Source organism: Bufo gargarizans, chromosome 1 (assembly GCF_014858855.1).
Source record: "Bufo gargarizans isolate SCDJY-AF-19 chromosome 1, ASM1485885v1, whole genome shotgun sequence".
NCBI classification, from domain to species: domain Eukaryota; kingdom Metazoa; phylum Chordata; class Amphibia; order Anura; family Bufonidae; genus Bufo; species Bufo gargarizans.
Genome location: NC_058080.1, coordinates 592,286,369 through 592,309,918, shown reverse-complemented (window position 1 = coordinate 592,309,918; position 23,550 = coordinate 592,286,369). Strand labels below are relative to the sequence as shown.

The 23,550-nt window shown below is 43.4% G+C and overlaps 1 protein-coding gene across 4 annotated transcripts in view; it reads right to left on the bottom strand.

Moving 5' to 3' along the window:
* Nucleotides 1–23,550, bottom strand: part of OSBP2 (oxysterol binding protein 2) — a 273,565-nt gene that overhangs the window by 97,491 nt on the left and 152,524 nt on the right. For all 4 annotated transcript variants that reach the window (XM_044275848.1, XM_044275846.1, XM_044275845.1 and 1 more), the window contains one exon: nt 20,590–20,840. In XM_044275848.1, the coding sequence (XP_044131783.1) occupies nt 20,590–20,840 (251 nt within the window). The remainder of the gene's footprint in view (nt 1–20,589; nt 20,841–23,550) is intronic.

Genomic DNA, 23,550 nt, shown 5'->3' with positions numbered 1-23,550 from the left:
AACCTCCATCGGCCCCCCTCCCTCCCTCTATTGTATTAAATCGTTGGTGGCACAGTGTGCCAACCACCATCGCACCCCCCCCTCCCTCTATAGCAGTAACATTGGTGGCAGTGTGCGGTCTCAACAGTAGAAGATTCATACTTACCGGCTTGCTGCTGCGATGTCTGTGTCCGGCCGGGAGCTCCTCCTACTGGTAAGTGAAAGGTCTGTGCGGCGCATTGCTAAAGAACTGTCACTTACCAGTAGGAGGAGCTCCCGGCCGTTCACAGACATCGCAGCAGCAAGCAGGTAAGTATGAATCTTCTACTGTTGAGACCGCAAACTGCCACCAATGTTACTGCTATAGAGGGAGGGGGGGGGGCGATGGTGGTTGGCACACTGTGCCACCAACGATTTAATACAATAGAGGGAGGGAGGGGGGCCGATGGTGGTTGGCACACTGTGCCACCAACGATTTAATACAATAGAGGGAGGGAGGGGGGCCGATGGTGGTCGGCACACTGTGCCACCAACGATTTAATACAATAGAGGGAGGGAGGGGGGGCGATGGTGGTTGGCACACTGTGCCACCAACGATATTCAAACTGGGGAGGGGGGGGGGTCTGCCCCCTGCTGCCTGGCAGCCCTGATCTCTTACAGGGGAATATGATAGTACAATTAACCCCTTTAGGTGCCACACCTGAAGGGGTTAATTGTGCTATCATATCCCCCTGTAAGAGATCGGGTGCTGCCAGGCAGCAGGGGGCAGTCTTGTACAAAGTTTGCAGTGTATTCTAACTAGAAGCGTCCCCATCACCATGGGAACGCTTCTGTGTTAGAATATACTGTCGGAAATGAGTTTTCACGAAGTGAAAACTTAGATCAGAAAAAGCTTTTATGCAGACGGATCTTCGGATCCGTCTGTATGAAAGCAACCTACGGCCACGGATCACGGACACGGATGCCAATCTTGTGTGCATCCGTGTTCTTTCACGGACCCATTGACTTGAATGGGTCCGTGAACCGTTGTCCATCAAAAAAATAGGACAGGTCCTATTTTTTTGACGGACAGGATACACGGATCACGGCCTCGGCTGCAAAACGGTGCATTTTCCGATTTTTCCACGGACCCATTGAAAGTCAATGGGTCCGCGAAAAAAAACGGAAAACGGCACAACGGCCACGGATGCACACAACGGTCGTGTGCATGAGGCCAGATATGAATGGTTTCTACATTAATTAAATGATTATTTTAAATTACCACATCTAATGATAGCAGAATGAAGCCCGGAGCAGAATACCATGTGCTGTCTACCCGTGGCCCTCACCTCAGTACACAAGCTATGTCCATGTACATGACCTGAGAACAGCCCCCATTATATTTCACTTATGCAGATGAGAACTTGAAGCTCCTGGGTCCAATGCAAAATCTATAACATGGCATATATTATAAATACTGATGTCTTCTGATGTGGCAAAGGGGCCTTTGTCCCCCATGCCCCCTGGAATGGGTGTAGCTAAAAGCTCATGGGCCCTGGTGCAAGAGTTAAGCTTGTGCCCCTCTTCCATCAGTGCTTTGCCTTCAGGCTGCCTAAGGCAAAAATTGAAATGCCAATCTCTTGACCTAACCCCTTCCCTTCAGCCAGAGATGTAACCTGACCTGCATTCACTTTCTACAATACCAGTGTCTTCTTATATAGCACAAGGGTCTTTTGGCCCCCTCAGGCTCCTGGGCCCAGTAGCGACTGCTACCTCTGCCCTCCTATAGATATGCGCCTGCTCGCTGGCATGAAGGCCCAGTATGTGCTTGGGACTCCTGCAATGTTAGTAGTTATGTGCCTGCCCATCCCTCCTAAATGCCTGAGTCTATGGATGCCTCCACAGTAAATGCAGATGTCTGCCCAGCAGCGTTAAAGAGGCTGTCTGACCCTAGGCCAAAAATAATTAAAGGTTGGAATTACTGTACTTTTCGCACTATAAGACACACTTTTTCCCCCAAAAATATGGCGGGTGGGGGGGAAATGGCAGTGTTTCTTATACGGCTAATACTAAAGTAGGGCCTGAAAGTAATGAATACAGGGCTCCTTGTGCTGACTGTATGTACTGTTCTCTCACGCCCTGGTCTTCACTGCGAGCGCCACGCGCTGCGGTGTGACCCGCGTACAGTGTGAGGACATAGGTACATTTTGTGACCTCACGCTGTGCAATGTCACAGTGGGGCAGGAAGAGCCCTGGATCTCCCGAGAGGCGGCGCAGTCCAGAGCAGGAGAGGCGAGTTGATTATATTTTTTGTCTGATCTAAGGCCTGATTAACATTGGGGGTCTGACCTGAGGCCTGATTAACATTGGGGGTCTGACCTGAGGTCTGATTAACATTGGGATTATAATGGGGGGGGGGGGGATGAGCTGAGGTCTGATTAATACTGGGGGTCTAGATGGGGTCTGAGTTGGGGTCTGATTAATGTTGAGGGTCTCAGCTGAGGTTTGATTAACATTGGGGGTCTGACCTGAGGTCTGATTAACATTGGGGGTCTGACCTGAGGTCTGATTAACATTGGGATTTTAACCACCTCCGGACCGCCTAACGCAGATGTGCGGTCCGGAGGCGGCAGCCCTGCGCACGACGACGCATATACGCGTCATCTCGCGAGGGCCGGGATTTCCTGTGAACGCGCGCACACAGGCGCGCGCGCTCACAGGAACGGAAGGTAAGCGAGTGGATCTCCAGCCTGCCAGCGGCGATCGCTCGCTGGCAGGCTGGAGATCTGATTTTTTTAACCCCTAACAGGTATATTAGACGCTGTTTTGATAACAGCGTCTAATATACCTGCTACCTGGTCCTCTGGTGGTCCCTTTTGTTAGGATCGACCACCAGAGGACACAGGCAGCTCAGTACAGTCGCACCAAACACCACACTACACTACACCCCCCCGTCACTTATTAACCCCTTATAAACCCCTGATCACCCATGATCACCCCATATAAACTCCCTGATCACCCCCCTGTCATTGATCACCCCCCTGTCATTGATCACCCCCCTGTCAGGCTCCGTTCAGACGTCCGTATGATTTTTACTGATCCACGGATACATGGATCGGATCCGCAAAACACATGCGGACGTCTGAATGGAGCCTTACAGGGGGGTGATCAATGACAGGCGGGTGATCACCCATATACACTCCCTGATCACCCCCTGTCATTGATCACCCCCCTGTAAGGCTCCATTCAGACGTCCGTATGATTTTTACGGATCCACAGATACATGGATCGGATCCGCAAAACACATGCGGACGTCTGAATGGAGCCTTACAGGGGGGTGATCAATGACAGGCGGGTGATCACCCATATACACTCCCTGATCAACCCCTGTCATTGATCACCCCCCTGTAAGGCTCCATTCAGACGGCCGCATGATTTTTACAGATCCATGGATCCATGGATCGGATCCACAAAACACATGCGGACGTCTGAATGGAGCCTTACAGGGGGGTGATCAATGACAGGCGGGTGATCACCCATATACACTCCCTGATCACCCCCCTGTCATTGATCACCCGCCTGTCATTGATCACCCCCCTGTAAGGCTCCATTCAGACGTCCGCATGTGTTTTGCGGATCCGATCCATGTATCCATGGATCCGTAAAAATCATACGGACGTCTGAATGGAGCCTTACGGGGGGGGGGGGGTGATCAGTGACAGGGGGGTGATCACCCTGATCACCCCCTGTCATTGATAACCCCCCTGTAAGGCTCCATTCAGACGTCCGCATGTGTTTTGCGGATCCGATCCATGGATCCATGGATCCGTAAAAATCATACGGACGTCTGAATGGAGCCTTACAGGGGGGGTGATCAGTGACAGGGGGGTGATCACCCTGATCACCCCCTGTCATTGATAACCCCCCTGTAAGGCTCCATTCAGACGTCCGCATGTGTTTTGCGGATCCGATCCATGTATCCATGGATCCGTAAAAATCATACGGACGTCTGAATGGAGCCTTACAGGGGGGGTGATCAGTGACAGGGGGGTGATCAGGGAGTCTATATGGGTGATCACCCCCCCTGTCATTGATCACCCCCCTGTCATTGATCACCCCCCTGTAAGGCTCCATTCAGACGTCCGCATGTGTTTTGCGGATCCGATCCATGGATCCGTAAAAATCATACGGACGTCTGAATGGAGCCTTACCAGGGGGGTGATCAATGACAGGGGGGTGATCCGGGAGTCTATATGGGTGATCACCCCCCTGTCATTGATCACCCCCCTGTCATTGATCACCCCCCCCCCCTGTAAGGCTCCATTCAGACATTTTTTTGGCACAAGTTAGCGGAAATTTTTTGTTTGTTTTTGTTTTTTCTTACTAAGTCTCATATTCCACTAACTTGTGTCAAAAAATAAAATCTCACATGAACTCACCATACCCCTCACGGAATCCAAATGCGTAAACATTTTTAGACATTTATATTCCAGACTTCTTCTCACGCTTTAGGGCCCCTAAAAAGCCAGGGCAGTATAAATACCCCACATATGACCCCATTTCGGAAAGAAGACACCCCAAGGTATTCCGTGAGGGGCATATTGAGTCCATGAAAGATTGAAATTTTTGTCCTAAGTTAGCGGAAAGTGAGACTTTGTGAGAAAAAACAAAAAAAAATCAATATCCGCTAACTTATGCAAAAAAAAAAAAATTCTATGAACTAGCCAGGCCCCTCATTTAATACCTCGGGGTGTCTTCTTTCCAAAGTGGGGTCACATGTGGGGTATTTATACTGCCCTGGATTTTTAGGGGCCCGAAAGTGTGAGAAGAAGTCTGGGATCCAAATGTCTAAAAATGCCCTCCTAAAAGGAATTTGGGCACCTTTGCGCATCTAGGCTGCAAAAAAGTGTCACACATCTGGTATCGCCGTACTCAGGAGAAGTTGGGCAATGTGTTTTGGGGTGTCATTTTACATATACCCATGCTGGGTGAGAAAAATATCTTGGTCAAATGCCAACTTTGTATAAAAAAATAGGAAAAGTTATCTTTTGCCAAGATATTTCTCTCACCCAGCATGGTTATATGTAAAATGACACCCCAAAACACATTCCCCAACTTCTCCTGAGTATGGCGATACCAGATGTGTGACACTTTTTTGCAGCCAAGGTGGGCAAAGGGGCACATATTCCAAAGTGCACCTTTCGGATTTCACAGGCCATTTTTTTACAGATTTTGATTGCAAGGTACTTCTCACACATTTGGGCCCCTAAATTGCCAGGGCAGTATAACTACGCCACAAGTGACCCCATTTTGGAAAGAAGACACCCCAAGGTATTCCGTGAGGGGCACGGCGAGTTCCTAGAATTTTTTATTTTTTCTGTCACAAGTTAGCGGAAAATGATGATTTTTCTTTTTTTTTCTTTTTTCCTTACAAAGTCTCATATTCCACTAACTTGCGACAAAAAATAAAAAATTCTTGGAACTCGCCGTGCCCCTCACGGAATACCTTGGGGTGTCGTCTTTCAAAAATGGGGTCACTTGTGGCGTAGTTATACTGCCCTGGCAATTTAGGGGCCCAAATGTGTAAGAAGTACCTTGCAATCAAAATGTGTAAAAAATGGCCTGCGAAATCCGAAAGGTGCACTTTGGAATATGTGCCCCTTTGCCCACCCTGGCTGCAAAAAAGTGTCACACATCTGGTATCGCCATACTCAGGAGAAGTTGGGGAATGTGTTTTGGGGTGTCATTTCACATATACCCATGCTGGGTGAGAAAAATATCTTGGTCAAATGCCAACTTTGTATAAAAAAATGGAAAAGTTGTCTTTTGCCAAGATATTTCTCTCACCCAGCATGGGTATATGTAAAATGACACCCCAAAACACATTCCCCAACTTCTCCTGAGTACGGCGATACCAGATGTGTGACACTTTTTTGCAGCCAAGGTGGGCAAAGGGGCACATATTCCAAAGTGCACCTTTCGGATTTCGCAGGCCATTTTTTACACATTTTGATTGCAAGGTACTTCTTACACATTTGGGCCCCTAAATTGCCAGGGCAGTATAACTACCCCACAAGTGACCCCATTTTGGAAAGAAGACACCCCAAGGTATTCCGTGAGTGGCATGGCGAGTTCCTAGAATTTTTTATTTTTTGTCGCAAGTTAGTGGAATATGAGACTTTGTAAGAAAAAAATAAAAATAAAAAATCATCATCATTTTCCGCTAACTTGTGACAAAAAATAAAAAGTTCTATGAACTCACTATGCCCATCAGCGAATACCTTAGGGTGTCTACTTTCCGAAATGGGGTCATTTGTGGGGGTTTTCTACTGTTTGGGCATTGTAGAACCTCAGGAAACATGACAGGTGCTCAGAAAGTCAGAGCTGCTTCAAAAAGCGGAAATTCACATTTTTGTACCATAGTTTGTAAACGCTATAACTTTTACCCAAACCATTTTTTTTTTTGCCCAAACATTTTTTTTTATCAAAGACATGTAGAACTATAAATTTAGCGAAAAATTTATATATGGATGTCGTTTTTTTTTGCAAAATTTTACAGCTGAAAGTGAAAAATGTCATTTTTTTGCAAAAAAATCGTTACATTTCGATTAATAACAAAAAAAGTAAAAATGTCAGCAGCAATAAAATACCACCAAATGAAAGCTCTATTAGTGAGAAGAAAAGGAGGTAAAATTCATTTGGGTGGTAAGTTGCATGACCGAGCGATAAACGGTGAAAGTAGTGTAGTGCCGAAGTGTAAAAAGTGCTCTGGTCATGAAGGGGGTTTCAGCTAGCGGGGCTGAAGTGGTTAATGGGGGGGGGGGGGGGGTTATGAGCTGAGGTCTGATTAATACTGGGGGTCTGGGTGGGGTCTGAGCTGAGGTCTGATTAATGTTGAGGGTCTCAGCTGAGGTTTGATTAACATTGGGGGTGTGATCTGAGGTCTGATTAACATTGGGGGTCTGACCTGAGGTCTGATTAACATTGGGATTTTAATTGGGGGGGGGGGGATTTATGAGCTGAGGTCTGATTAATACTGGGGGTCTGGATGGGGTCTGAGCTGAGGTATGATTAATGTTGAGGGTCTCAGCTGAGGTTTGATTAACATTGGGGGTGTGATCTGAGGTCTGATGAACCTATAAAGCTTTCCAGTACAGGAGCATTTTGAAAATTAAAAATAAAATTGCATGGTCCCTTTCAAAGGGTTGTCTCCTGAAGACAACCCTTTTCTGAATGTAAGCCTTTCTGTTGGTCACCTGATTACTGTAGGTATAGTTTATTTACCCCTGGTCAGCTGTTATCACTGGGCTTAACTAATGTGCAGATTTATGCCGTACCGTTACCATTATATATTTTCTTACAGGGGTAATTCCATCTCTAGGATATGCCCCATTGTCTTATAGGTGAAGGTACCACCTCTGAGACCTGCACCAACATCGAGAACACAGCCGTCCTCCATTCATTTCTACGGAGCCGCTGAAAATAGTCGAGTGCCCCATAAAAATGAATGGGAGTGGTGGCCGTGGAAGCGAGGTGTGCTGCCATTCACTTCTATGGGGAGAGCGCTTGGTGGTGGCCGGGTCCCAGAAAACTCGGGGTCCTCTGGCCACCACCTTTTTCGCTCCGTTCTCAGTGAACGTGCAGGTTCCAGAGGTGGGACCCGCACCTATCAGACAATGGGGGCATATCCTAGTGATATGCCCCCATTTTTTGAGATGGGAATACCTGGGCTATGACAACTAAGAGAAATGTACTACAGGTATTCTGAGCTACTCACTTCTGTGGAGAACCAACCATGTAAGCTTTTTACTACAATCAAAGGCCCTATGAGGTACAGTAGTTACCAAATTAGGTGGCACATGATGTGCCGAAGACTCTATCTAAGCTGCATCCCTTTCAATGCTGCAGTGTTATGGCCAGTTTAGGTATACTGGTTTACCATGCAAACATGATAGTCTGCGCAGTGCGCACAATTACAGTATATGACTTCTTTCACATAGTTTTGAAAGTAATAATGATGATATGCTTTTATAATGTGTTAGTCACATATTAGCTGATCCATCTAGATTTTTCATAAAAATGTGACTTCAGTTTACTTTCCTATATGCTCCTCAAGACCAAGTTATATTATATTATGTAATGGCTCAGGGTAGAACAGTATGGTACAAATGTATGGAAACACCTGAGGTCCTGCCATTATAAGCTTACTTAATCGTGATGTAACCAGAAGCTATAACATCAGGTGCAGTAAACCAACTGTTACAAATGACTCCAATTAGCAGTGGAATGTCACAGTCACATCTCCATGGTGGAAGCAGCTGTAGGACTGACGTGTTGAAGTCTCTGAAGACAAAAATGTATCAACGGTAAATGATGTCTGCACATACATTACACAAACGTACATATTAATCAACTGACCTTGAGCATCAGGTCTTCGGCAATATCCTAAAATATAGCATCCAGTTACCATATTATATATTTGGAAATTATTTACTATATTGTTAGGGCATGTGTTTATTTCAGGTAAGCTTAAAGGTTTTCCAGGAGTACAATATTCATTCCTTGTACTCAGAATAGGTCATCAATTTCAGATTGGTGGGGGCTCTGCCTTGTGGCACACCTGCCCGATGAGCTGTTTGAGGTTGCGCTACTCCTTTCAGGGCTGCTGCCTCTTCCTAGGTCAATGATGTCATGTTCATCCGTCACATATCCGAAACGCAGCTTAGTCCCATTCAAGTGAACTGGAGTGGGCTGCAATACCAATCACAGCCACCATACAATGTCTGGCACTGTGCTTGGTATGCTGTGAGGAGGCTGCAGCACTCACCAGAGCTCCACTGCCTCTCCAAACATCCTTTGATCAGAGGCAGGAGTCAGACCTTTGTGGATCAGATATTGATAACTGATCTTAAGAATAGGTCATCAATATTTTAGTTCTGGAAATCACATTTAAACAAGATTTACTAAAATAAATCATTTTGATGGATTCAAAATTTTTATAAATAAAGCTGCTTAGTCATAAAATACAAAAGAACCAACTTATTAATATAAACCTTGCTTCTATTCAGTGTAAGCAATCCTTTTTCTGTTGGATACTGTGACAATGTTTATGGACATGTCCACATCTCTTCTACAATAGTGTTTCTTTTTATATGTATTCTTTATAAAAAGAATAATACAATGTATTTCTAATTTCTTGTCTAGTATACACAGAGGGTATAGAGGAGAATTGTATTCACTTGTAAAGGGCGTGATGTAAAAATGTCTGATGGTGTTTTATGATCTCTTAGTGTCTTAAGATATCATAATGATAATGTATCAAAGTGAAGTCAGCATTGGGTGCACATCTTCTGTCCCCTTCCCACCAATGGGAACAACAAACACAAAGTTCCAATATGCACCTCAATGGGGAAGGGGCAGCTGTGTTGGGGAGAAAGATGGCTAGAAGGTTGGAGGAGTGTTTAAACTAGGGACTGGGGGAGGGTAATTACGTTATAGGAGGGGAAGATAGGGCAGATAGAGACCGGGGCAAGGTAATGGGACTGGGGGAAGAATGGAAGGAGGGACTAAAACAGTTCAGAAGGAAAGGTGTAGGGTAAAAAATATACATAAACCTCTTAATTGTATGTATACTAATGCCAGAAGCCTGACTAATAAAACTGGTGAACTGGAATTAGTGATGTGTGAGGAGGACTATGACATAGTGGGAATAACTGAGACATGGCTGGATGATAGCTATGACTGGGCGGTTAATGTACAGGGTTACAGTCTGTTTAGAAAGGATACTCAAAACCGGAGAGTAGGAGGGGTCTGCCTTTATGTAAAGTCCTGTCTAAAGCCCACAGTCCGAGAAGATATAAGTGAGGGACATGAACATGTGGAGTCACTGTGGGTAGAGATACATGGAGCTGAAAACAATAATAAATTACTAATAGGAGTTTACTATAAACCACCTAATATACCAGAGTCCACAGAAAATCTAATGCTAAACGAGATAGACGAGGGGGCAAATCATAATGAGGTGGTTATTATGTGGGACTTCAACTACCCAGATATAGACTGGGAAACTGAAAGCTATACATCTCATAAAGGAAACAGGTACTTGTCAATAACCAACGACAATTACCTTTCCCAACTGGTTCAGGACCCGACTAGAGGGACGGCCATACTGGACTTAGTATTAACCAATAGACCTGACAGAACAACAGATGTACAGGTCGGGGGACACCTGGGAAATAGTGACCATAAAGTAATAACCTTCCAATTATCCTTCAAACAAGCGTTTCTACAGGGAGGAACAAAAATACCAAACTTCAAAAAAGCAAACTTTAGCAAACTAAGAGAGGCCATAGGCCTAACTAACTGGGACAAAGTCACCACAAAATGGGATATTTTTAAAAGCAACCTAAAATCTAATTGTGAGAGGTACATACCTTATGGGAATAAAAGGTTAAGAAAAAAGAAGAAACGAATGTGGATAAATAGAACTGTAAAGAAGGCAATAAATGACAAAAAGAAAGCATTTAAATGACTAAAACAGGAGGGTAGCGAGGAAGCACTGAAAAACTATAAGGAAAAAAATTGAATATGTAAAAAACAAATAAAAGCTGCCAATCTAGAGACCAAGAGATTAATTGCCAAAGAGAGCAAAACTAACCCTAAAATGTTCTTCAATTATATAAAGGTAAAAAGTATAAATCTGAGGGGGTAGTTGCAGAGAGTGACAAGGAGAAAGCAAAGCTATTAAATATTTTTTTCTCCACTGTATTCACTGAGGAAAATAAACTGTCAGATGAAATGCAGAATGTAAAAGTAAATTCCCCATTAAAAGTGCCCTGTCTGACCCAGAAAGAAGTACAACAGCAACTTAAAAATATTAAAATAAACAAATCGCCAGGGGCAGATGGCATACACCCCGTATCCTAAGAGAATTAAGTAATGTCATAGCCAGACCCTTATTTCTGATATTTGCAGACTCTATACTGACAGGGAATGTCCCACAGGATTGGCGCATAGCCAATGTGGTGCCAATATTCAAAAAGGGTGCAAAAACAGACCCCGGAAACTATATGCCAGTAAGTTTAACATCTGTTGTGAGTAAACTGTTTGAAGGTTTTTTAAGAGATGCTATCTTGGAGGATCTCAATGAAAACAAGCAAATAACATCATATCAGCATGGCTTCATGAGGGATCGGTCATGTCAAACTAATTTAATCAGTTTTTATGAGGAGTTAAGTTCTAGACCTGACAGTGGTGAATCAATGGATGTCGTATATCTGGACTTCTCCAAAGCATTTGACACTGTACCACATAAAAGGTTAGTATATAAAATGAGAATGCTCGGACTGGGAGAAAACGTCTGTATGTGGGTAAGTAACTGGTTCAATAATAGAAAACAGAGGGTGGTTATTAATGGTACACACTCAGATTGGGTCACTAGCGGAGTACCTCAGTGGTCAGTACTGGGCCCTATTCTCTTCAATATATTTATTAATGATCTTGTAGAAGGCTTGCACAGTAAAATATCAATTTTTGCAGTTGACACTAATCTGTGTAAAGTAATTAACACTGAAGAGGACAATATACAGCTACAGATGGATCTGGATAGATTAGAGGCTTGGGCAGAGAACTGGCAGATGAGGTTTAACACTGACAAATGTAAGGTTATGCACATGGGAAGGAATAATGCAAGTCACCCGTACATACTAAATGGTAAAACACTGGGTAACACTGACATTAAAAAAGACCTAGGAATTTTAATAAACAGCAAACTAAGCAGTAAGAATCAGTGTCAGGCAGCTGCTGCCAAGGCCAATAAGATAATGGGTTGCATCAAGAGAAGCATAGATGCCCATGATGAGAACATAGTCCTGACACTTTACAAATTACTAGTCAGACCACATATGGAGTAATGTGTACAGTTCTGGGCTCCTGTGAACAAGGTAGACATAGTCGAACCGGAGATGGTTCAGAGAAGGGCAACTAAAGCAATAACTGGAATGGGGCAACTACAGTACCCTGAAAGATTATCAACATTAGGGTTATTCACTTTAGAAAAAAGATGACTGAGGGGAGATCTAATTACTATGTATAAATATATCAGGGGTCAGTACAGAGATCATCATCTATTTATCCCTAGGACTGTGACGAGGGGACATCCTCTGCGTCTGGAGGAAAGAAGGTTTGTACACAAACATAGAAGAGGATTCTTTACGATAAGAGCAGTGAGACTATGGAACTCTCTGCCTGAGGAGGTGGTTATGGTGAGTACAATAAAGGAATTCAAGAGGGGCCTGGATGTATTTCTGGAGCGTAATAATATTACAGGCTATAGCTACAAGAGAGGGGTCGTTGATCCAGGGAGTTAGTCTGATTGCCTTATTGGAGTCGGGAAGGAATTTTTTCCCCCTTAAGTAGGGAAAATTGGCTTGTACCGCACAGTTTTTTTTTTTTCCTTCCTCTGGATCAACTTGCAGGACAGCACACTAGGTTAGACGAGGTAATTTATTGGTCCAGCCGAGTTGTGCATCACATATAATAGTTTGCTATGTTTTGGATCCTAAATTGGTACAGCTCTTTTTCATGCTGTGCTGTATGTGCACATAGCCTCCACGCCTTGGGGTGGGGCTTTACCAATCCTGGGCCCAAAATGTTGCAAACCATTATTTGTGATGCGCACAACTCATCTGGACAAATAAATGATCTCATCTAATTTCAACTTTGCGTGCCGTCTTGTATAGGAACTTAAAGGGCTCCATTCGCCCGCTGTGCCCCCCTGCAGTTTTCCCAGCTGGTATGCTAATAAATATCATCGGTACAGGGAGGAGGAGACTGCACTGTTTCTCAGTGGGCGTCTCCTTCTCCCTGGCTGTGACACTTTCCGCTGCGAATAGACCATGCAACAGCCTGGGAGAAGGAGACGCCCATTGAGAAAACAGTGCAGTCTCCTCCTTCCTGTACCGATAATATGCATTAGCATACCAGCCGGGAAAACTGCAGCGGGGCACAGAGGGCGAATGGAACGGTGCCCAGAAAAAATAGTAAGCAATATTGCATCAGTGCACTATGCCCTACATATCCTGGTAGTTATTTCATAATGCCTGGACCCATGAAAGGTCCTCTTTAATTAATTTCTACTAAATTTATACCAATGTCTTACAATGTCATAATTAATGGCTTATGAGGTCAAGAACAATGTCTTATGATGTCTTACTGATGTCTTTTTAGGTCTTAATTTCTTATGATATCATAATGATATCTTATGATGTCATAATGATGTTTTATGATGTCATACGTAATGTCTTAAATATAAATCTATGGGAAAAAAGTTATAAGAGGGAAAAGCAACCTTTTAAATACAGAAAAATCAGAAATTACTTCAAAGATTGAGGTGGTGTCATATTGTGGGGAAAAATGCTAAATATAATGAACAAAAAACACTGATACATCAAAGTAACTGTTAAACATCATTGTGCTATCAATATTAGTTGCATTAAAAAAGTTTAACTTAGAGGAAAGCATCTTATTATGTATACATAATTCTATATGGACGAGAAGTCCTGGTTCACACAGAAAAAGTGTGAAAAAGATTTGGTCAGGGACATAATCACAATGGATTTGGTTTATGATGCAGAAGGTCTAGGAACAATGCAAAAATGTGCCAATGTGAATGAAAAGGAAAGCAAAAATAATCTAAATAAGATGAGAACTGAGATTGATGCCTCAGACAGGTGTACAAATATGGAAATCCACAGCATGCTCATATCTCTATGTGGAATTCTTCTGCTATGTGTGGACAGGGCGGACTGGGGATTTAAAGTGGCCCTGGAAATAACCTAAAAGTGGCCCCATGATATTGGTGGGTCCAAACTGACAGAAAGGAGGACAACAGAAGTAGGCAGGGCCAGCAATACCCTAATGTAGAAGCAGATACCACAGTGCAGCACAAAATACTGCCGCCTGCGTCACAGTATGAAACTGTATCATTGTCCAGGGGATGGCAGTACAGTTGAATTCTGGGGGGAACATGCGGCCCTTAGATGTTAAATGTCCCCCAACTTTTGGGAGGCACAAAGTGTAAAAAACACAAAAAAAACTACGCTTCCAGCCCTGCCCCCAGCCTGTAAACTATGCATACTGCTATATCAAAATGACTGCTACTGAGAGGAGACACAATTTATAAAAGTATTTGTGCCTCCAGCTGCCAAGCGCACATGTAGCAGGTCAGCCAGTTTCATAGGTACAAATCTGCTGACAGATGCCCTTTAACATGCCACCCTGGAAAGCTATTTATTAGTTTCTTAACATCCCCTCATCATATATAGTAAGCGATTGGTATCTGAACAACTGCCCCAGGTGCCAGCAGTCATTATACCTGGGGATGAGCGAATCGACTTCGGATGGAACATCCGAAGTCGATTCATATAAAACGTTGTTCTAATACTGTACGGAGCAGGAGCGCTGTACAGTATTAGAATGTATTGGCTCCGATGCGGCGAAGTTATTACTTCACGAAGTCTCACGAGACTTTGGGTAATAACTTCAAAAATTATTTTGTACTGTAAAAAAACATTTCCCGAACTCCGGTTCGGTCTGTACCACATTGCAGACAGAAAAACGCTGCCTGCAGCATTATTCTGTCCGTGATGGGGACGCAACAAACGGAACGGAATGCATTCTGGTGCATTCCATTTAGTTTAGTTCAGTTTTGTCCCTATTGACAATGAATGGGGACAAAATGGAAGCGTTTTCATCCACTATTGAGATCCTATGACGGATCTTAATAGTGGAAAGGGAAAGTGCAGATGTAAAAGTAGCCATAACTGAACAAATACTTGCTGAGTGCATCTCTGGTATGCATTGTGCTGCAGGGAACATACCTGTGCATGTTAGGAAAGTGAGACTGGAGTAGAGACAGTACTGTTGCTAGACTGTGGGTGGTTCTGCGGTGGACCCGGTCACACCACCTGCAACCATATTTGTTATGCCCCTGTAGCAGAAAAACAAAGTGGTGCCTCCACCACCAGGCAACTAAAGGAGCAACTGGCACAGGGAAAGAGTACCAGTTCATTTTACGTTAAGATCTATATTCCTAATTTTAAAGGGGTATTCCAGGATTTTTATATTAATGGCCTAGTCTCAGGACAGGGCATCAATATGAGATTGTCAGGGTTCCGACACCCGGGAGACCTACTAATGAACTGCTGCAGGATAGCTCCAGCACCAAAACTGAACAGCACCGTCCACAAGCTGGTAACTGCAGTGCTGCTCCCATTGGGCACCATAGCTACTCCAAAACAGATGATCGGCGGGGGGCTATGAATATCAAAATCCTGGAATGCTCTTTTAGATTAAAAGCCTTGTAAAAAAAAAATCTGAAAAAGAGGGAAAAGGGACATTTTGCGCATCCAAGACTACACAGCAATGCCACCACATCACAGCACTTGCCGGGGCAGCTGCCCAACCGCACCACTGTCACTGGTCTAAATCCCTTTGGATTGGGCTCCATCGCTTCCAAAAAACAACACAACGGCCACACAATGCTGCAACCTAAACAAAAAGGTCACATCTACATGAGACTTTAGTCAACACACTCAGAGCAGGTAGAAACCTTTAGCATTATAACTAAATAAATCTCACACCTAATCAAAACTACTAAATCGGGCCTAAACTATGTAAAATATGTCCACAATAGTAAGTTATAATATAACATGTTATACATAATCACATACACAGGAATAAACAATGGCATCCAATGGGAAGCCAAATCTAAACTTGACACAACCTTCCGGTCAAAAAATGTGACTATACATGGTGAAATTTATAGTCAACATACCTGGTGCCCTCTTTTTGAACGATCCTGCCACCAATCCTCCACTCTGGAGTCCCGTCTGCATCTTCACAAAATAGCTACCGCATGCAGAGAGTTGTCAGGAAGTCAGATGATGTCACTGCTGTGTCCATGGACAGCAGTGGGGGCCACGTCTCAGACTTAGGCCTAGTTCACACGAACGTATGGCTTTTATAGTTTTTTGCGGTCCGTTTTTCACGGATCCGTTGTTCCGTTTTTGAGTTCCGTTGTGTTTCCGTTTCCGTTCCGTTGTTCCGTTCCGTTTTTCCGTATGCCATGTACAGTTTACAGTAATTACATAGGAAAAATTGGGCTGGCCATAACATTTTCAATAGATGGTTCAGAAAAAACGGAACGGAAACGGAAGACATACGGATGCATTTCCGTATGTGTTCCGTTTTTTTTGCGGATCCATTGACTTGAATGGAGCCACGACCTGTGATTTACGGCCAAATATAGGACAAGCTCTATCTTTCAACGGAACGGAAAAACGGAAAAACGGAAACGGAAGGCATACGGAACACATTCCGTTTTTTTTGCGGAACCATTGAAATGAATGGTTCCGTATACGGACCGTATACGGAACACAAAAAAACGGCCCGTACACCCGCAAAAAAAACGTTCGTGTGAACTAGGCCTTATCTATCAGACATATCTGTCTATGTATGTACATATGTGTGCATTTTTGTGCCTACGTAGATACACACCTATATTAATCTAATATCTTTAATAAAGAGTTGCATGTGTTCCAGCTTTGCTACTCACTCAATGTAAATGGAAAGCTACACACTCACAGCAGCCCCTTTCATAACAATATCACTGTTGTAACAGAATTTCCTGAGCTATGAAACAGTATTAAGCAACCAAATATTATAAAACTGCAACAGAAATAACCCGTGGATTCTCTAAACATGTACAAACCGGATTCCCAAAAAGTTGGGACACTAAACAAATTGTGAATAAAAACTGAATGCAATGATGTGGAGATGGCAAATGTCAATATTTTATTTGTAATAGAACGTAGATGACAGATCAAACGTTTAATCCGAGTAAATGTATCATTTTAAAGGAAAAATACGTTGATTCAAATTTTCACGGTGTCAACAAATCCCCAAAAAGTTGAGACAAGTAGCAATAAGAGGCTGGAAAAAGTAAATTTGAGCATAACGAAGAGCTGGAAGACCAATTAACACTAATTAGGTCAATTGGCAACATGATTGGGTATAAAAAGAGCTTCTCAGAGTGGCAGTGTCTCTCAGAAGCCAAGATGGGTAGAGGATCACCAATTCCCACAATGTTGGGCAGAAAGATAGTGGAGCAATATCAGAAAGGTGTTACCCAGCGAAAAATTGCAAAGACTTTGCATCCATCATCATCAACTGTGCATAACATCATCCGAAGATTCAGAGAATCTGGAACAATCTCTGTGCGTAAGGGTCAAGGCCGTAAAACCATACTGGATGCCCGTGATCTCCGGGCCCTTAAACGGCACTGCACCACAAACACGAATGCTACTGTAAAGGAAATTACAGAATGGGCTCAGGAATACTTCCAGAAACCATTGTCAGTGAACACAATCCACCGTGCCATCCGCTGTTGCCAGCTGAAACTCTACAGTGCAAAGAAGAAGCCATTTCTAAGCAAGATCCACGAGCTCAGGCGTTTTGACTGGGCCAGGGATCATTTAAAATGGAGTGTGGCAAAATGGAAGACTGTTCTGTGGTCAGACGAGTCACGATTCAAAGTTCGTTTTGGAAATCTGGGACGCCATGTCATCCGGACCAAAGAGGACAAGGACAACCCAAGTTGTTATCAATGCTCAGTTCAGAAGCCTGCATCTCTGATGGTATGGGGTTGCATGAGTGCGTGTGGCATGGGCAGCTTGCATGTCTGGAAAGGCACCATCAATGCAGAAAAATATATTCAGGTTCTAGAACAACATATGCCCCCATCCAGACGTCATCTCTTTCAGGGAAGACCCTGCATTTTTCAACAAGATAATGCCAGACCACATTCTGCATCAATCACAACATCATGGCTGCGTAGGAGAAGGATCCGGGTACTGAAATGGCCAGTCTGCAGTCCAGATCTTTCACCTATAGAGAACATTTGGCACATCATAAAGAGGAAGGTGCAACAAAGAAGGCCCCATACGATTGAACAGTTAGAGGCCTGTATTAGACAAGAATGGGAGAGCATTCCTATTTCTAAACTTGAGAAACTGGTCTCCTCGGTCCCCAGACGTCTGTTGAGTGTTGTAAGAAGAAGGGGAGATGCCACACAGTGGTGAAAATGGCCTTGTCCCAACTTTTTGGGGATTTGTTGACACCATGAAATTCTGATTCAACATATTTTTCCCTTAAAATGGTACATTTTCTCAGTTTAAACTTTTGTTCCGTGATTTATGTTCTATTCTGAATAAAATATAAGAAGTTGGCACCTCCACATCATTGCATTCAGTTTTTATTCACGATTTGTATAGTTTCCCAACTTTTTGGGAATCCGGTTTGTATATATGAATATACAGTATATAGCCAGGTCTTCTTCACATGCATCGGGCCCTTAGTAGCCAAGTCTCCTGGCAGTAACACCACTTTCAACTATATCCATGTCCTCAGGATGTGGATATAGCTGAAAACTAAGGAAGAAAAGAAAGTTATTGGTTTACTGCCTTGTCATTTGTTACAATCAGGGGCGCACCTGCCATGATGCAGGGGAAGGTGCATGGCATTGGACTTAATGGGCCTGTAGTTACGAGGAGCGGTAATTACACCTGTTCGCTGCTGCAATGTCTGTGTTCTCTTCAAACAGCTGACCTTGCCAAGTCACAGTCTGTCTCTGACTGTAGTACTCCCAAAGACAGTAGCACTTCTGGAACACTCCAATGAGCTCTTTGACACAAGTATCTCTCTTATGGAAACACTCAATATAAAAAATATGTTTACCATGGAGGGGCATTATTACTCTATGTGGGGGCACATGGGAGATGAATATTGTTGTGTGGGGCATAAAGGGGCACTGTTATTGTAAGGGACCCAAAGGAGATACTATTATTGTGTGGGGTATACAGGGAGTACTACTCCCAAAGGCAACCTAAAGGGACATTATAACTGTGTGGAGCAAATCAGAGGTATTTTTATTGTGTGGTGCACTCTGAGACACTGTTATGGTGTGGGTTACTATCCATACGGCAATATTGATTTCAGGGGCACTATCGAATTGTGGCAGGAAATCATCATGGTGGTGTGGGTTAGATAGAAAAGAAAAGCTAGCACTCTAGAGCAGGCATCCTCAAACTGCGGCCCTCCAGCTGATACCGGAAGGCTGTTCAGGCATGCTGGGAGTTGTAGTTTTGCAACAGCTGGAGGGCCGCAGTTTGAGGATGCCTGCTCTAGAGGGTCAAAGCAGACATCATTAGTGAGTCCAAACTTTTCCTATCATGCATATATGTATATAAAATGCCTCTAAACAAACAGAATTGTTCTTAGGGTGTATAATGTTTGCTTCGAGTACCCCGAAGTCCCCAATGTGTTAAAACAGCCCTGTCTGTAGCCACATCTGCACTTTGTTAAATGTTTTATTGGGTATTTGCATTAAATCACAGGGATTTATAGGCTATGTACCGCTCTGTAACCATATTTTAATGTTTCAAAGCATCGGAAAAGAAAAGCTTTAGCTGATTTCACGTATCCAGCCTCTGTGCTGACATGTGTGTCTCTGTGGTTACAGGTGATAAAAATAAATAAATACATCGTCTGATCCTACAGTAACGTGACACAATGCGCACCCTTCCCGTAGCAGCAGGATGTCCCATCTGCCGATCACATTTGTGACCGTTCACCAGTCTCACCCATACAGTTACACTTCTTTTGAGATGGTTGGACAAGCCACTCAGCATGAGTTGCTCTTTTTCCTATCAAAATGATAGAGCCCCCAAAGTGTAACGAGGACAGATGGGACTACCAACATCTGACTGCACTCTAAGACTATCATCTGGCTGTCTTTTGAAAATCTGTATTGCAGTGTGAGCACTTGTTTTGATCAATTTGGTGGGGATCTTGTGATGCATTACCCCAGCAAGGGGAAAGAAATGTGCTCTTAGAGGCTGCCAGTAGCTTTTTAAATTAGTTGCCTGGGAATAATTAATAATAGCGGCCAGCAACCTGTCCTAGAATGTGAGGAGGACTGGTTGCCACCGCTGACTAGGGGGGTGAGGGGGCAGGGCCTCACTACACTGCTCTACAATAGATGGTATGCCATTATGGCTGAGCAGCCTGACAGGAACAGTCACCAATATGTAGTATATGTGTGTAGAGAGGCCTTGCCCCCTCACCCCTCAGGCAGCTCTGCAACTGGTCCTGCTCACATTCCAGGACAGGTTGCTGGTGGCCATTTTAAGTAATCCCCGGAGAACCTCTTTAAGTACAGAAACTCCTGTTTAATTGCCAACAGCTGCCATTTTTAGTATCTCATGTCTATGTGCTGGGAAAAGGCTCTTCCCCCGATACAAACTGAACGAGCAAGGGCCACACATCTTCACTAGTATTCACTCTACTAAAGTGAATACTAATGAGGCTGACAATGCAATAGACCCAAAGTGGTTGGGCCTAGGACTGCAGTATCACTAGTACTACTCTGATCCCTTAGCTGAACTTGATGAACATGTCAAGCGAACTAGGACAATACTTTTGACTTATATTATTATTTTGCCAACGTCTGCATACAATGAAGGGTTACATTATCACATAAAAAAAAACAATTTTTTTTTCAACAATACTCACATTGATCATCGCATTTGAAGTGATCCTGAAGAGAGTGGCCCTTTCATTCACAGATTTGATCTTCTCACTGCTCTCTGCTGGCAATTTCAGGCTCTCCAGCTCACTCAGGGAGCGCTGCAGTGCTGCTCCATGCTTGGCGATGAGGTCATTGCACGTACTGAGGTCTTCTAGCTTATTGGTCAGAGACTTCAGGGAGCTGTGCAACTCGCTCTTGTCAGACTGCGAACTTGGCTCATCATCCCCAGAGTCATCTACACCAAAAGAAATTTCACATTTCAGTTTACAGTTTGGATTTAGCTCTTAAGACCCATAGAAAGCAGCTAGATTACCATCTGATGAGCACATATGTGAGAAAATGAATGCTGAAGGCAAAGCAATCTAATATCCAGACACATCTAATGCTAATATCATTGAAACTGTGAGGCCACACAAAGTCAAAAATCGCTGACTGGATGTCAACATTTTACTCCTAGTTTGAGTACAAGTGATAGCACAAAGTATAAGGGCTCATGCACACGACAGTATGGCTTTTTCAGTATTTTGCGGGCCGTTTTTTACAGATCTGTTGTTCAGTTTTTTGTTTCAGTTTCCTTTCGTTTTTTCTGTTCCGTTTTTCCATATGCCATATACAGTATACAGTAATTACATAGAAAAAATTGGGCTGGGCATAACATTTTCAATAGATGGTTCAGCAAAAACGGAATGGACACAGAAGACATACGGATGCATTTCCGTATGTGTTCAGTTTTTTTTTCTGACCCATTGACTTGAATGGAGCCAATCACCATGATTTGTGGACAAGAATAGGACAATGTTTTATCTTTTCATGGTACGGAAATACTGAAACGGAATGCACATGGAGACACTTTTTTTTGTTGAACCATTGAAATGATTGGTTCAGTATATGTACCGCATACTGAACTAAAAAAACGGCCAGTATACTGAATGCAAAATACTGTCGTGTGCATGAGCCCTAATGATGGATTTACACTGCCTGATGGAGCAGGCAATTATTGGGAAGGAACCGATAAATGTCTGCTCATCAGTGCAGGTAGAGATCTGCATTTACATGCAGAGCTCACCTACGACGTTATGAGGACAAGTGAGGCTAGTGTCACTGCTCATCCGACCGTATGCACTTCGAGGTATATGGTCCGTGAGCGGGCCATATGTCCCAGAGCGGCATTGATGGTGCGCACGTGGGCACACAGCATCATAGCTTACAATGATGCTGTGGACGTCGGGCCGCCCGAGGGGCTATTGTCCCGCACTCATAAAACAAGCAGTGTATAATGTGATGGAAAAATGAATTCAGCCAGCAAAGGAAGCAATATGGATAATAACAATACATTAGTTAGTGCCTTGTATTAACTTTCTCTACATAATAAATGCTATTTGATGAAGTGACACAAACCCTTTAAGACATGTTGGTTGTCGACTGTCGGTATGTACAAGTGTAGATATACACAATGTATCTGTTTCAACTATATTATTGTATCAAAATCTTTTATTTTCTTCATATGCCAATACAAGAAGTTAGTGGCACTCATTATGTAGATATTGCATGGTCATCAGATCACTGTCATTTCCCACCAATTGCAGTTCTTCATGGTCCTCCAAGTGCAACTGGCGTGAAATGGCTGTTGTCCAATGTACAGACGTGGACAAAATTGTTGGTACCCTTTGGTCAATGAAAGAAAAAGTCACAATGGTCACAGAAATAACTTTAATCTGACAAAAGTAATAATAAATTAAAATTCTATAAATGTTAACCAATGAAAGTCAGACATTGTTTTTCAACCATGCTTCAACAGAATTATGTAAAAAAATAAACTCATGAAACAGGCATGGACAAAAATGATGGTACCCCTAGAAAACACAGAACATAATGTGACCAAAGGGACATGTTAATTCAAGGTGTGTCCACTAATTAGCATCACAGGTGTCTACAACCTTGTAATCAGCCATTGGGCCTATATATATGGCTCCAGGTAATCACTGTGTTGTTTGGTGATATGGTGTGTACCACACTCGACATGGACCAGAGGAAGCAAAGGAAAGAGCTGTCTCAAGAGATCAGAAAGAAAATTATAGACAAGCATGTTAAAGGTAAAGGCTATAAGACCATCTCCAAGCAACTAGATGTTCCTGTGAGTACAGTTGCACATATTATTCATAAGTTTAAGATCCATGGGACTGTAGCCAACCTCCCTGGACGTGGCCGCAGGAGGAAAATTGATGACAAATCTAAGAGACGGATAATCCGAATGGTAACAAAAGAGCCTAGAAAGACTTCTAAAGAGATTCAAGGTGAACTTCATGCTCAAGGAACATCAGTGTCAGATCGCACCATCCGTCGTTGTTTGAGCCAAAGTGGACTACATGGGAGACGACCAAGGAGGACACCATTGTTGAAAACGAATCATAAAAAAGCAAGACTGGAATATGCCAAACTACATGTTGACAAGCCACAAAGCTTCTGGGAGAATGTCCTGTGGACAGATGAGACAAAAATCGAAGTTTTTGCCAAGGCACATCAGCTGTATGTTCACAGACGAAAAAATGAAGCATATCAAGAAAAGAACACTGTCCCTACTGTGAAACATGGAGGAGGCTCTGTTATGTTCTGGGGCTGCTTTGCTGCGTCTGGCACAGGGTGTCTTGAATCTGTGCAGGGTACAATGAAATCTCAAGACTATCAAGGAATTCTAGAGAGAAATGTACTAGCCAGTGTCAGAAAGCTTGGTCTCAGTCGCAGGTCATGGGTCTTGCAACAGGACAATGACCCAAAACACACCGCTAAAAACACCCAAGAATGGCTAAGAGGAAAAAATTGGACTATTCTAAAGTGGCCTTCTATGAGCCCTGACCTCAATCCTATTGAGCATCTTTGGAAGGAGCTGAAACATGCAGTCTGGAAAAGGCACCCTTCAAACCGGACACAACTGGAGCAGTTTGCTC